This window comes from Salvelinus namaycush, chromosome 37 (genome assembly GCF_016432855.1).
Source record: "Salvelinus namaycush isolate Seneca chromosome 37, SaNama_1.0, whole genome shotgun sequence".
In the NCBI taxonomy this organism is placed as follows: domain Eukaryota; kingdom Metazoa; phylum Chordata; class Actinopteri; order Salmoniformes; family Salmonidae; genus Salvelinus; species Salvelinus namaycush.
In genome coordinates, this window is record NC_052343.1 from 12,697,174 (window position 1) to 12,711,182 (window position 14,009).

Genomic DNA, 14,009 nt, shown 5'->3' on the forward strand with positions numbered 1-14,009 from the left:
CCTCCTCCCTCTCCTCTCCATCCCTCCTCCCTTTTCTTCCCCTCTGCCCTCCCCCTGCATTAATTCCAGTATGAAAGGAGAGTATCTCACCAGCGGTCACACTACAGGAGGCAAGCAGCCTCACAGCACATTCTGACCCCCACACACAGGCTTGGAGAGAGAGACCGAATCAGCACCTCACACACATTGACAGAAACTGCTCGCTCCAGAGTGAGGCCCTCTTTATTCAACCAGCATCACTATCTGTCCTCTCTCTCTGACATGGAGCTCCACAGCCTCCGACACCACCACAGCCACCGGACCGACAACAAGCTCCAGATGCTGAACCTCAACCAGCGCCTGGAGACCTACCTGGGCCGAGTGAGGCTGCTGGAGGAGGAGAACACGCTACTATGCCAGGAGCTCCAGGCCCTGAGGGGCTGCGGCCAGGGGGGGCGGATGGGCCTGGAAGACAAGCTGAGCCTGGCCAGGCAGGAGGTGGAGGAAGCCTGGAGGGAGAAGGACCAGGTGGAGCTGGAGCTAGGGAGCCTGGGTGAGGAGCTCCAAGTCCTGGGGCTGCAGAGACAGTGGGAGGCGGACGCCCATGGGGAGGTGAAGAAGAAGCTGGCAGACAGCAGGAAGGAGATGGAGGAGGAGAGGAGGGCTCAGATCTGGTTAAGAGAGAAGGTGAGCCAGCTAGAGAAACAAATCCAGTTCCAGATACAAACCCACCAGGAAGATGTTGCCGGCTTCCAGGCTACACTAATCCAAGTCAGACCTGCACTGCCACCCCCTCCATCCCAAACGGGCACCCAGCTGCCCAGCCTCCAGGACCTGGGTGAGGAGTACTCCCAGATGGCTGTCAGGGCGTGGCATGAGGCGGCCATGGTGTTTCAGGGCCAGGTAGACAGCCTGGACGAGTCTCTAAACCAGGCCAGAAGCCGGTTGGCCCAGGTGGGCCAGGAGAAAATTGAGAGCCAGCTGAAACTTAAGGCCCTGGAGAATGAGCTGCAATCAGTCCAGGATAGAAGGCAGTATCTGGAGAGGAGTGTGGCCAAACAGAGAGACAGGGAGAGGCAAGAGATACAAAACCTGCAGGTAAGAACAGTTAAAGTAGCCAACCTTGATCTTTGGTGTGGGCATATTTTTGGGTGTGGGTTTATTCATGTCAGTATCTCATAGGTAACTTTGTTATAACAGTGTAATTTGCCAATGCAATCATATAACAGTATCAATTAGACTATTTAGAACTCCTGTTCACCTGAACCTGAACTGAGCCAAAAAAGTTAGATTCCTAACCATACTATTAAATTCCATATTGAGTGACGCTTGAATAATCATACATTCTTTAAAATGTCTTGAGTGTGTTGTCTGAATGTGACTGCTGTGTGGGATTTAGGACCTTCAAATGACTTCAGTCCAAAGACAATTGACAATGTGCTTGTTGTGTATTTTGCCAGTTAATTGAGACAGCTAAAGCTGCTTCCAGTTGAGCAAACCAGAGCAAAACAAAACGTTTGAAATGTCAGTCATAGCAGAACGTTTTTCAAATGGACATGGCCCAAAATAAAAACGGGGAAAAGATGGTAATTTTATGAAAACACAAAGAGGTGTTTTTGTCCAAATGAGTCTGATATCTATGACGAAGAAACACACCAATGCAGTATCGCTGAGAAGGCTTATATTGTGCTCCCTTTCATTTGAAATGCTAATGAAATGTTTGGACAGAAACAGCATATTGGACTCTGCATATGCTGGGGCTCAGGGAATTAGTTCCAGGTCCTCATTTGTCTAGAAAGGTCAAAAATCCACACTGGGGCCCAACCATAAGATGCAGGGAACACAACATTGAACATTCTATGTTCTATGCTGGGCATAGGCTCTTGACATGGGACCAGGAACCAGAATTCAGTGCCTTCAATACATGTGCTATAGTTCATGTGCTATTGTTGGATGACATTAATGCTATTTCTAATCAACTCTCTTCCCTTTTCCTGTTCCCCAGGCCCATCTGGAGGTGTTGGAGATAGAGAAGGGGGCGTTGGGAAATCAGATTGACGCTCTCCTGACAGAAAGTAGGGGTCTGGTGCAGCTGAAGATGTCTCTAGGCATGGAGGTGGCCACATACAGGTAGGGTACTGTAACGGCTTTCTTCCTGGGATGAAGGAGAGGACCAAAACGCAGCGCGGCTAGTGTTCAACCTGTTTAATAACAGAGAGACGATAACGTGAACACTATACAAAATACAAAATAACAAACGTGAAAACCGAGACAGTCCTATCTGGTGCAGAACACAAAGACAGGAAACATTCACCCACAAAACAACAGTGCAAACAGGCTACCTTAATATGGTTCCCAATCAGAGACAATGCAAAACACCTGCCTCTGATTGAGATCCATATTAGGCCAAACAACAAACCCAACATAGAAACACAAAACATAGACTACACCCACCCAGCTCACGTCCTGACCAACTAAACAAAGACTAAACCAAGGAAATAAGGTCAGGAACGTGACAGGTACATGTCACAGTACATATTATCAGACGCTACAGTACCTCCCTCATCATACCTTTAGCACTAATCTATAGACATTTTGGGCCAAATGCTAAAGGGTAACTAGTAAATCATGCATTAATGTCAATTGGAGCTTTGCTTGAAAATATTAGTTACATACAAGGATCTCAAGTTGGACTTCAGTCTTAACTTGTTTTCCTTGTCTGTTTTTCTTCACAACCACTGATCTGATAGACCATGGCAGGTGAAAGTATTATGATGGCCATCCATCCAATTATTTTACTCATCAGCTGTAGAGGAAAAGGAGACGAGGGGAGGAAGCCATGAAAGACCATTGGCCCACAGCCAAAGGGGATCAGAGGTAGTGTCATTTTTTATGTAAGAGAGGCATGGGAAGGTTCAAATAAAAGCGTCACCTCAAGCCTGTCGATCAGAATATGAAAATTGAGGCAAATGTCCCACTCATTCCATCTTCACTAATATCTTCCCCTTCTTTTCCAATAGTTATTTTCCAAACATGTTCTTTTTCTTTTATTTACCTTTCTACCGATTTGTGAGAAAGCCGTCATTATTAGCCCAATGTCCATGCTGATTTAGACGTCTAGTTTATCACATTCAAAGATGGCTTTTCAACTGGAAGTTCAGACTAAGCCCCATCACCCCTCCCCCTGTGAGAATGTGGAACAATATGTAGATGCCCAAGGCCTGTTGTCCAATAGGGCTCAGCCGTCTGGCCCAAAGGTCATCCCCTTGAAAAGGCCCGTCTCGGCTGTCTTGAGCAGGGTAACTTTATATGGGCCTCTATAGTGGCGCCTTTCTCTTTCCCTTGATCTCTTCCCCCTCCATAGTGACCCCAAGGTATCAGCAGGGAATGACCAACGTATGAGCCATGGGAGTCTAGAGGAACAGGAATAAGAGGCAGGGGGAGAAGCAGAGAGCAAGTCTCAAAGAGATTTACTAAATGCATCAAATTCATATTTTCTGCACCTACACGGTGCATCCCAACACGCAATACAACACATTGAGCAACACTTGGAATGTCATTCTGGGAACATATTGGGATATTCATGTGCACCAGTTTATAAGTATTTAAGAGTATTGTTTCATTAGAGATGCTGGTTTGAATGTGTGTTGGAATGGACATGGTCCACATCTGTGAATACAAATGGTATTAGTTCTGCTTGTGCTAATCAGAATGTCAGGGCGTGCATGCCTGTATTTTAGGCTGTGAGTATGTGAGAGGGGGAATTGATGGTAGTGGTGTGCACTGCAGATGACAATGTCATCCCCACATTTCCATAACAACAGATCTCATGTTGGCAACAAAAGCCCTCCCACTTCACTCCTCTGACCCCACCCTACGACACTTATTTTAGAAAAACCCCTAGTACGGCCAAACTAAAATGATCTTGGTTATTCGTCACAATAGTATTCAAGCTGCTTCTAACCAATACACAAGATTTTCTAGATAGTGATGCAAAACATTACATCACTTTCTCTTCATGAATCCTTCTCTCATTTGTCTATGTCTGTTATTTTCCTTCAGAGCTTTACTGGACAATGAAAGTCTGACGGGGGATTTCTCTTCAACAAATCAGCCAAGGAGTACCTACACATCTGGTAAATGATCACTTCATGCAGAACCAGCTATATCAGTGACTGTGTTGTAATACAACTTGATATTGATAGGCATCAAAGCCATCACCTCCATGACATGTATTCCTGTTACTGTATACTTCTACTCAAAACCAAGAGGCATCTATCTTATCCTTAAGGTAGGCGAGTCCTGACTCTGTATTGTACTGTATATAATCACATTAGACCAAAAAGACTGGGGGATGGTGTGGGTTGGTTAGGGGGCTGAGCTAGACGCGTTGTGCTCTGTAACACAAGCTACCTAAGAGGGTCCCCAAAGGTCGTTGAGCCATATGGCTTTGCTTTCCGGTAATTCAGACTCGAGGGGAAGGAAGTCATGATCAATATCTTTCCATTACTGTCTAATCTCAGGAGAACATGTCTCCTAATATTGCCTTTGGGATGGGATTTCGAGATCTGTCAACCCTAAGATAAAACTGAAGACATTTTGGAATAGGCAGAGATTTGCAATCAAAAAGCAATCAAAGCATTGATGAATGTTTCCTGGTATTGTCAAGATTATTGTCAGTGTCATTTCATCTTTATCGATGTCTATCTATGATAGTCCCTGGCCTGTGGCCTACCCATTACCATTATGCGTGGTCTACCTATTTAATAACCTTCCTATGTCATTCACAGATGGAGTGCCCAGCTCTCGAGGGGTTAAGCAAAGCTTCCAGACACAGCTGGCTACCAGTCAGATGATCAGTCCCATCTCTACCTTCCATAGAGCAAGCCCACGATCCAATGTAACAATGATGTCCGCATCACCAATTTGGACTCAAAACCGGATAACCCTGAACGAAACACCTGAGAGTTGTCGAAAGACAGAGGAAGAGCATGTTAACTTTGACTTAGGGTCCAACCGGCAGGTAAGTTGGTCAACGCCTTACCCCAAAGTACCACAGGATGGAATTTCAGTCGACCACTTCAGACCCAAAGATGTCCATGAAGAAGTCAACTATGCTGAGCCTCTCTCACCTCCCACTGAAGAGGCAGGAGCTGATGTTGTATCTTGGCTTGGTTCTGACCATAAGGAACAATCCATGTGGGATTTAGAAAAGGAGGAAGAGGATCAGAACATAGTCAGAACCTGGGTTGCTGAAGAGAAACCCGTTCTGGAATCTGCCATGAGTCACCAGGTTGAGACCAGCTTCAGTATGCCAACTGTGTTCAGCACTGATGCTCAAGAGCTCTACAGCCCTTCAGTGAGCTATGAGAGAGCAGTTTCAGTGACAGGGGCACATTCTGCTTTCTCAGCGAATGATGATAATGATGTACCTTTTGAAATGTCTTCTGAAAAAGAGGAACCTCTACTAGATCTGCCTTATGGTCCCATGAATGCATTGGAGGAAAGAGATCTTGAAACAGCAAGGAAAGACGCTGAATGGGTGGGAAAAGAAGGCTTGGAGTCTGAAACTAAATCAGTGCTAGAACATGCATTTGAGACCTTCACAAGCAGTCAAGCTTTTGAGTATGGGGCGGGGAAAAGTTACAACAAGCCAAAAGAGTTCAACCAAGAGGACAATATGTCTTATGCATCTATTCAAGCCTCCCACGGTTCAGAAGAGGCATTTCACCATGTTAAAAGAGTGGAGGAAGATGTTATTAATCTCACAAAAGAGGATGATGAAAATGATATGTCTAACAAAGATGAGGAGCAATTGGAAGATGAATTGCGCCCCTATGGGTATGGTAAGGATGATTGTGAAAGATTGGCAGGGTTCAATAAGGAAAATTGTGTGACAGAAAGAATCGATAAGTTCAACCGAGAGGCGATTATCTCATATGAATCTGCTCAAGCTTCTCACTGGTCAGAAGAGGTATTTCACCATGTTGAAAGAGTGGAGGAAGGTGACATAAATTTCACAAAAGCGGATGATGAAAATGATATGTGTAATAAACGTGAGGAACAATATGCATTGCACCCCAATGGGGATGTAAATGATGAATGGGATAGAGTGGGAGGATACAATGAAGAGAGTGGAATTGGAGAAAGAATGGATGATTGGAAAGAAGGAAAGGATCATATGAAAGAGGAAGAGATGTGGAATAACAGAGAAACCCAACCCAATCGGTCTGATCAAGAGTATATACCTTCAAATGTAGAGAAACTGAATCAATTCGAGCAAGAGCATATACCTTTAGGCAGAGAGAAACTGAATATATCCGACAATGACAAAGAGGATCATGATGAGGCAAACGACTGTCAAAATACTTCTATTTCATGGAGGGCTGAGCTAGAAGGTGACAGCTACGCTCAGGACAACACACTGGCCGACACACACCCCCTGATTCGTTACAAGAGTGACGAGACGGATGCCAACACTCAGGCTTCACACATGGGAGAAAGTGACTCCAGTGATGGTGAAGAGGACAGGGAGGTTTGCCAGACAGGAACAGGCACCTGGGGCGAAGGCAAGTCCAAACAGTTTGACACCATGGAGGATCTGTATGAAGAGTCAGAAGGGGATGTCATAGATCAGGAAAGTAACATGGGCTCCACTCACCAAGAGGACATGGATGCTAGCCAAACAAATGAGCATGCTACACAGGAGAATGATGAGGAGAATGCAGTAGATCAGTTGATTCAGAAGACAGAAGAGGAACAATCCTATGAGGAACTTACAGAACCTGGAGAGTACTCCATGGTGTGCTCTGATGAGGACTATAATGAAGAAAGAATTGATAGATTGGTGGAGCAAGAGTTAGAGAATTTATCTATATCCAGTTACAGTGAACACTTTAATGGGCAGATGATTGAGAGCGAGTCAGTACTGAGTCTTCAAATTGAGTCTCACACTGAACTTTCCCAGACACAAGACATATTATACAGTGAGGAGGTAGACCAGATACACTCAGTGAGACTGAATCAATCTGAGCAAGAGCATACGACCTCAGGCGGCGAGAAACTGAATCAATCCGAGCAAGATTATATAAATTCAGGCAGAGAGAAACTGAATCAATCTGAACAAGAGTATAAACCCTCAGACGGAGAGAAACTGAATCAATCCGAGCCAGAGTATATAACTTCAGGAGGAGAGAAAATGTATCAATCCGAGCAAGACCATATACCCTCAGACGAAGAGAAACTGAATCAATCCGAGCAAGAGAATATACCTTTAAGCGGAGAGAAACTGAATCAATCTGAACAAGAGTATTTACCCTCAGATGGAGAGAAAATTAATCAATCCGAGCCAGAGTATATACCCTCAGGCAGAGAGAAAATGAATCAATCCGAGCCAGAGTATATACCCTCAGGCAGAGAGAAACTGAATCAATCTGAGCAAGAGCATATACCTTCAAACGGAGAGAAACTTAATCTCACCGAGCAAGATAATATACCTTTAGGCGGAGAGAAACTAAATCAATCTGAACAAGAGTATATACCCTCAGACGGAGAGAAACTGAATCAATCCGAGCCAGAGTGTATAACTTCAGGCGGAGAGAATTTGAATAAATCTGAGCAAGAGCATATACCTTCAAACGGAGAGAAACTGAATCAATCCCAGCAAGAGCATATACCTTTAGGCGGAGAGAAAATTAATCAATCCGTGCCAGAGTATATACCCCAAGGCAAAGAGAACATGAATCAATCTGAGCAAGAACATATACCCTCAGACAGAGAGAAAATTCATCAATCCGAGCCCAAGTATATACCTTCAAACGGAGAAAAACTGAATCAATCACAGCAAGAGCATATAACTTTAGGCAGTGAGAAACTCAATCAATCCGAGCAAGAGAATATACCTTCAGACAGAGAGAAACCGAATCTATATGCGCAAGAAAATATACCCTCAGACGGAGAGAAAATGAATCAATCCGAGCAAGAGAATATACCTTCAGACAGAGAGAAAATGAATCAATCCGAGCAAGAGAATATACCTTCAGACAGAGAGAAACTGAATCAATCTGAAGATCAGTACATTCCTTCAGGCGAAGAGAAACTGAATCAGTCTGAGCAAGAGCATATACCTTCAGGCGAAGAGAAACTGAATCAATCTGAGCAAGAGACTATACCTTTAGGTGGAGAGAAACTGAATCAATCTGAAGATCAGTACATTCCTTCAGGTGGAGAGAAACTGAATCAGTCTGAGCAAGAGACTATACCTTTAGGCGGAGAGAAACTGAATCAATCTGAAGATCAGTACATTCCTTCAGGTGGAGAGAAACTGAATCAGTCTGAGCAAGAGAATATACCTTCAGGCGAAGAGAAACTGAATCAATATGAGCAAGAGTATATAGCTTCAGGTGGAGAGAAAATGTATCAATCCATGCAAGACCATATACCCTCAGACGACGAGAAAATGAATCAATCTGAGCCAGAGTATATACCCTCAGGTGCAGAGGATCTGAATCAATCTAAGTCAGAGTATATACCCTCAGGTAGGGAGAAACTGAATCAATCTGAGCCAGAGTATATACCCTCAGGTGGAGAGAAACTGAATCAATCTGAGCCAGAGTGGATTTCCTCAGAGGTTATGTATTCAATGCACTCTAGGATTCGAATGACACCTGAACACACATCTCTTAGAGAAAGTTCAGTAGAAATATCCAAAGCAGGATATTTGGCTCAAGGTAAGGTCTTCAATGGGGAACTGGGAACTGAAGCTGTACCAGACAAAATAGAAGGAGAGGATGACCAGAACCTTTCTATGCTGACTCATGCAGACTTCACTGAAAGCCATTCTATCTACAGCAGTTTAAACAGCAGGCCTGAGAGTCAAACCAATATGAACAACTCGGATATAGAAGAGTCCAACAGCACAGATGATGAGTCTCCAAATGCAAGCCAGTATTTGCAACCTGCCAACGAAGCAAATCTAACTGCAGATCAGGAAGACTTGTTAGATGTGGCGGTCTCTCACTATGAGGATTGCAATGCTCTTATAGAACATTCTGCAGAGGAGGTCACTAGCTATCAGGCAAGTCATGAATGTCTTCAGACAGACAAATGGGAAGTCTTAGAAAGTCCAAACAAACACCTGGAATCTGGAGATCCTTTTGCAGGTCACAAGAGAGACTCAGAGAGATCATCCGAAACTGACAGCAAAGGCCGGGACCGCCACAGCTTCCTCAGCTCTGGTGTACACAGCAACTTCTGGGGTTCCAATCTGGAGACAGAAGCCCCCTATCAACCAGATGAGCCATATGACCATGTGACCGAGCTACCCAATCAGAACCTGGCCTTGGCTGATAACCTATCCTGGGTGGATTTGGAATCCACAATCCACAATCCACAATCCAATTGGAACACAAAGATGGACAGTGACACACCTAAAGCTTCCACCCTTGAAGAAGAGGACAAACAGATGCCCTCACAGGTGAAGCAGCTGGTGTGTAGAGATGTGGTAGAGGGTGTGAATGTTACTTCTGAAGGTTCTGAAGATGAGGGAGACTCCAGGTCATCTGGGGAAGAATAGGAACAATTTCAGGATAGTTTCTATAAGGAGTAAAGTAGAAGTAACAAGTGTTATTGAGAGTGTAATACTATTTACACTTTACAGGCTTTGAATATGAGCATTGATTCACATTGATCCTTACAGTGAAAAGCAAATGAAAGGATCATTTTATCCAAACATGAATGTACTATGTCACAGAATGTCATGACAATTCAGTGCTCTCTGGAATCCTTGGGATGTTCCTACCCTAAACCCTAACCTTAACCCCTACCCTTACCTTAACCCTAACTATAACCATGACCCTTACCTACACCATTTAAAATGTCAACTTCAATGGGGTAGGGACGTCCCAAGGATGCGAGATAGCATGGACCGTCAAATATTTATGCTGTTTTCAAAAACCAAAGTTGTGCCTTGGTGCACACCCTGCTGACACTAACCACCAGTGTACCTACTCCATTTCAAGACATTGAGGGCCATTTTTGTAAGTTTTACAAATTTATGTTTGAATAGCCATTTTTCTATTGTTTTTATTTTATAAATTTTTTATTAGCCCATCCCCCCCCCCCACACACTTTGGAGAACAAAAGTAACTTAGTTAAAAACCAAATAAAGGACATTTGAAAGTCAAAGCATTCTTGATTTGATGCTGACACTAACCACCAGTGTACCTACTCCATTTCAAGACATTGAGGGCCATTTTTGTAAGTTTTACAAATTTATGTTTGAATAGCCATTTTTCTATTGTTTTTATTTTATATTTTTTTTATTAGCCCATCCCCCCCCCCCCCCCCCCCCCCCCACACACTTTGGAGAACAAAAGTAACTTAGTTAAAAACCAAATAAAGGACATTTGAAAGTCAAAGCATTCTTGATTTGATTGCACTGATTGAAGGAAATCAATTAGAGCAAAAGTGAGAACCAAGGTATTTCAGTGCACAAGACCGGGGAGCTTGTTTTTCTAGTGGCAACTTTTATCTTAACATCGTAAGCAAGTTTATTTGAGGACTCCAGTTGATATATACAGTACCTTCAGAAAGTATTCATACCCCTTGACTTACTCCAATGAAAAGTGTTATTTATGATTATAATTTGATATTTCAACTCAAACACTCACTACAAGCAGCAGTGCATGGTTTGAAATCCTAGAAGAACAGCTTGCCTTCATTTTAAAAGGATAATAAATATAACTAACAGACAATGAAACAACATGGTGCCATAGTAGTTATGCTTTGTTAACGATTACGGCAAAAAACACTTGTGTTGTTTTTTGGCTAGTGTTCTATGTAGAAATGCACAAAAAACCTACATGGAAAAATAAAACTAATTGACAAATATGTTTATAATTGTATATTTGCTTAAGAACTTTTTATGACTTATTTCATGATGCAGTTTTGATATACTCTACATTGAAATATTTACAGTTTATAAATAAAGCTTTTGTAAAATTAAGGGAGAAAAACAGAAATATAAACAAATAAACACACTCTGGTCCATAAAAAAAAATTAAAAAAAATGTATTTAACAAGGCAAGTCAGTTAAGAAACGGTCAGCTATTTTACAATGACGGTCTATTATCCAGTAGTCTCTTCTGATAGAGGAAAGACTAGCGCACAACGGGTTCCGAGAATAAATATCCAGTGTCTGTTGAAATCTGGACAAAGCTCTTTAAAGACAGAGGAAAGCATACCCTTATACTAGGCCAAGAAAACAGCTGGCTTCTCCCTCAGCATCTATCTGTTTCCTCTGTGTATTACATTAAAGTGAGTGAGACCCAGGGGCGGTGTGGGAGGTGAGATTTGGCACCATCCCAGCTTTACTGACCTCAAAGCAGGCTAGCTAACAAAGCCGCACTGGGCCCTCCATAACAAACAACCATCCCATGGGAAGACCGAGGGATAAAATAGGCAACAAAGAACAATGGATGACCTCACCTCCTCCTCTTCCCGCCTCCTTTCCCCCTTTTTTGTCATTCATTAGTCAGTTTTCAGAACAATGGTGTCTATTTTAGCTGCCGGTTGCCTGCTCACTGCCCAAATCTGTGCAATGACTGATTGAATAAAGGGGGAAACCACAGCCATTCACAGAGAGAAGGGCTGGGTGCTGGAATGGCATTACGGCAGCTGTCTGGCATGCTCTTATTCTCTAACGTCTATGGCTCCTACTCAGCCTTGTAACTAGCTATGACAATACAACTTTATATATTCATTTCGGGGAATAAGAATAAACTAACTAGGTTATATAGGCACAAGATGATCTACAGTATATGAAATAACACTACTTATATAAATAGATGTTGTGGATGGACAAGCTATGTCTATCCCAGGAACACATGCCCAGTGCTGTTAATAGACAAATAGTTTCCTGACAAACAGCCAGGATGACCACATCTGATGCAAGAGGCTGAAAGTGCTTGGTCACTATGTCCGGCTCCGACCAGAGGCTCCATTTCAGCTGGGCCATTCTGGCTAACCTGGGGGGAGGGGCTCAGCTGGAGGCCTGGGGTGTGTGTGTGTGACTTTGACACAGGAGGGATGTAAAACTATACCAGCTCTCTATAGGGAGTGTGTTTGCTCTCCTTCGACAACAATCTGTCATCCATTATCCCCTTTCTATTGATTTACTCCATGTGATGGAAGACCTGTAAAATCAGACAGAGGAACGGGTGGCTCCTTGACTGGCCTTCATTTTCTCTTTTGTTCTAAATTTACGACTGGCCCACCCTCTGTAAACAATGGGCTATAAGGAAGAGAAATATGTTATACGTGCCATGTTGTAAACAAATATAAAAATATATTCAAGTCAGTGCAACCTGATGCATATACAGTATGTACTCGTTCTATTAGACTCAAATAATTGTATGAATACATCACTAAGGACAAGTGCCACTTACAGTACCAAGGACAGACAAATGACAAAGCACTTTAGACAGAGCCGCTTCTGACGGTTTCAGCTGCTATCTCACAACCACATCAGCTGCTCCAAAGAATGTGTGAATCATTCTCACATAAAAGGTCCACTTATGATGAGATAAGGTCATGTCTGGCAATCAGCAACAGGGTAACAGAAATAATCACACGCGCCCAGCCAATGACCTTGATTGTAATAGAGTATAAGTTGTTCTAAAATGTGCAGTCGTCTAATGGTAACGCTGATATGTAGGAAAGAGACAGTCAGGCTCTTGACCCCTAGCTCCAAAAGAAGGGTGTATTTATTATGGTTATGAATATGAGTTTGGCCTCACTGACAAGAATCTGAATAATGACAAATATGTTTTTATACCGAACAGAAATATAAACGCAACATGCAACAATTTCAAAGATTTTACTGAGTCACAGTTCATATAAGGAAATCAGTCAATTTAAATACAAATCTATGGATTTCACATGACTAGGAATACAGATATGCATCTGTTGGATCAGAAAACCAGTCAGTATCTGGTGTTTCCACCATTTGCCTCATGCAGCGCGACACATCTCCTTCGCATAGAGTTGATCAGGCTGTTGATTGTGGTCTGTGGAATGTTGTCCCACTCCTCTTCAATGGCTGTGCGAAGTTGCTGGATATTGGCGGAAACTGGAACACGCTGTCGTACACGTTGATACAGAGAATCCCAAAGATGCAGTGGTGGAAACAGTACCAAATTGTTATACTTGAGTAACAGTAAAGATACCTTAATAGAAAATGACTCAAGTAAAAGTGAAAATCACCCAGTAAAATCCTACTTGAGTATAAGTCTAAAAGTCTTTGGTTTTAAATATACTTAAGTATCAAAAGTAAAAGTATAGATCATTTCACATTCTTTATATTAAGCAAACCAGACGGCACCGTTGAATTATTTATTTTTTACGGCTAGCCAGGAGAGCACACCAACACTCAGACATTTACAAATTACGCATATGTGTTTAGTGAGTCTTCCAGATAAGAGGCAGTAGGGATGACCAGGGATGTTCTCTTGATAAGTGTGTGAATGGACCATTTCCCTGTCCTGCTAAGCATTCAAAATGTAACAAGTACTTTTTGGGTTTCAGCGATAATGTATGGAGTAAAAAGCACATAATATTTTTAGGAATGTAGTGAAGTAAAAGTAAAAGCTGTTAAGAATATAAATAGCAAAGTAAAGTACAGATACCCCAAAAAACTACTTAAGTAAAAATACTTTAAAGTACTACTTAAGTACTATACACCAATGCAAACATGCTCAATGGGTGACATGTCTGGTGAGTATGCAGGCCATGGAAGAACTGGGACATTTTCAGCTTCAGCGATATGGGGCTGTGCTTTATCATGCTGAAACATGAGGTGATGGTGGTGGATGAATGACACGACAATGGGCCTCAGGATCTCGTCACGGTATCTCTGTGCATTCAAATTGCCATCGATAAAATTCAATTGTGTTTGTTGTCCGTAACTTATGCCTGCCCGTACCATAACTCCACCACCACCATGTGGCACTCTGTTCACAACTTTGACATCA

At 42.7% G+C, this 14,009-nt stretch overlaps 1 protein-coding gene across 1 annotated transcript; it reads left to right on the plus strand.

The window, feature by feature from the left end:
- Positions 1–261: 261 nt before the first annotated feature.
- On the plus strand, positions 262–9,553 carry nes (nestin). Its single transcript, XM_038977428.1, has 6 exons — positions 262–1,077; positions 1,985–2,109; positions 4,042–4,115; positions 4,770–5,820; positions 6,364–6,837; positions 8,830–9,553. Exons 1-6 carry the CDS (start codon positions 262–264, stop codon positions 9,551–9,553), a joined length of 3,264 nt encoding a protein of 1,087 aa, XP_038833356.1.
- Positions 9,554–14,009: the final 4,456 nt, after the last annotated feature.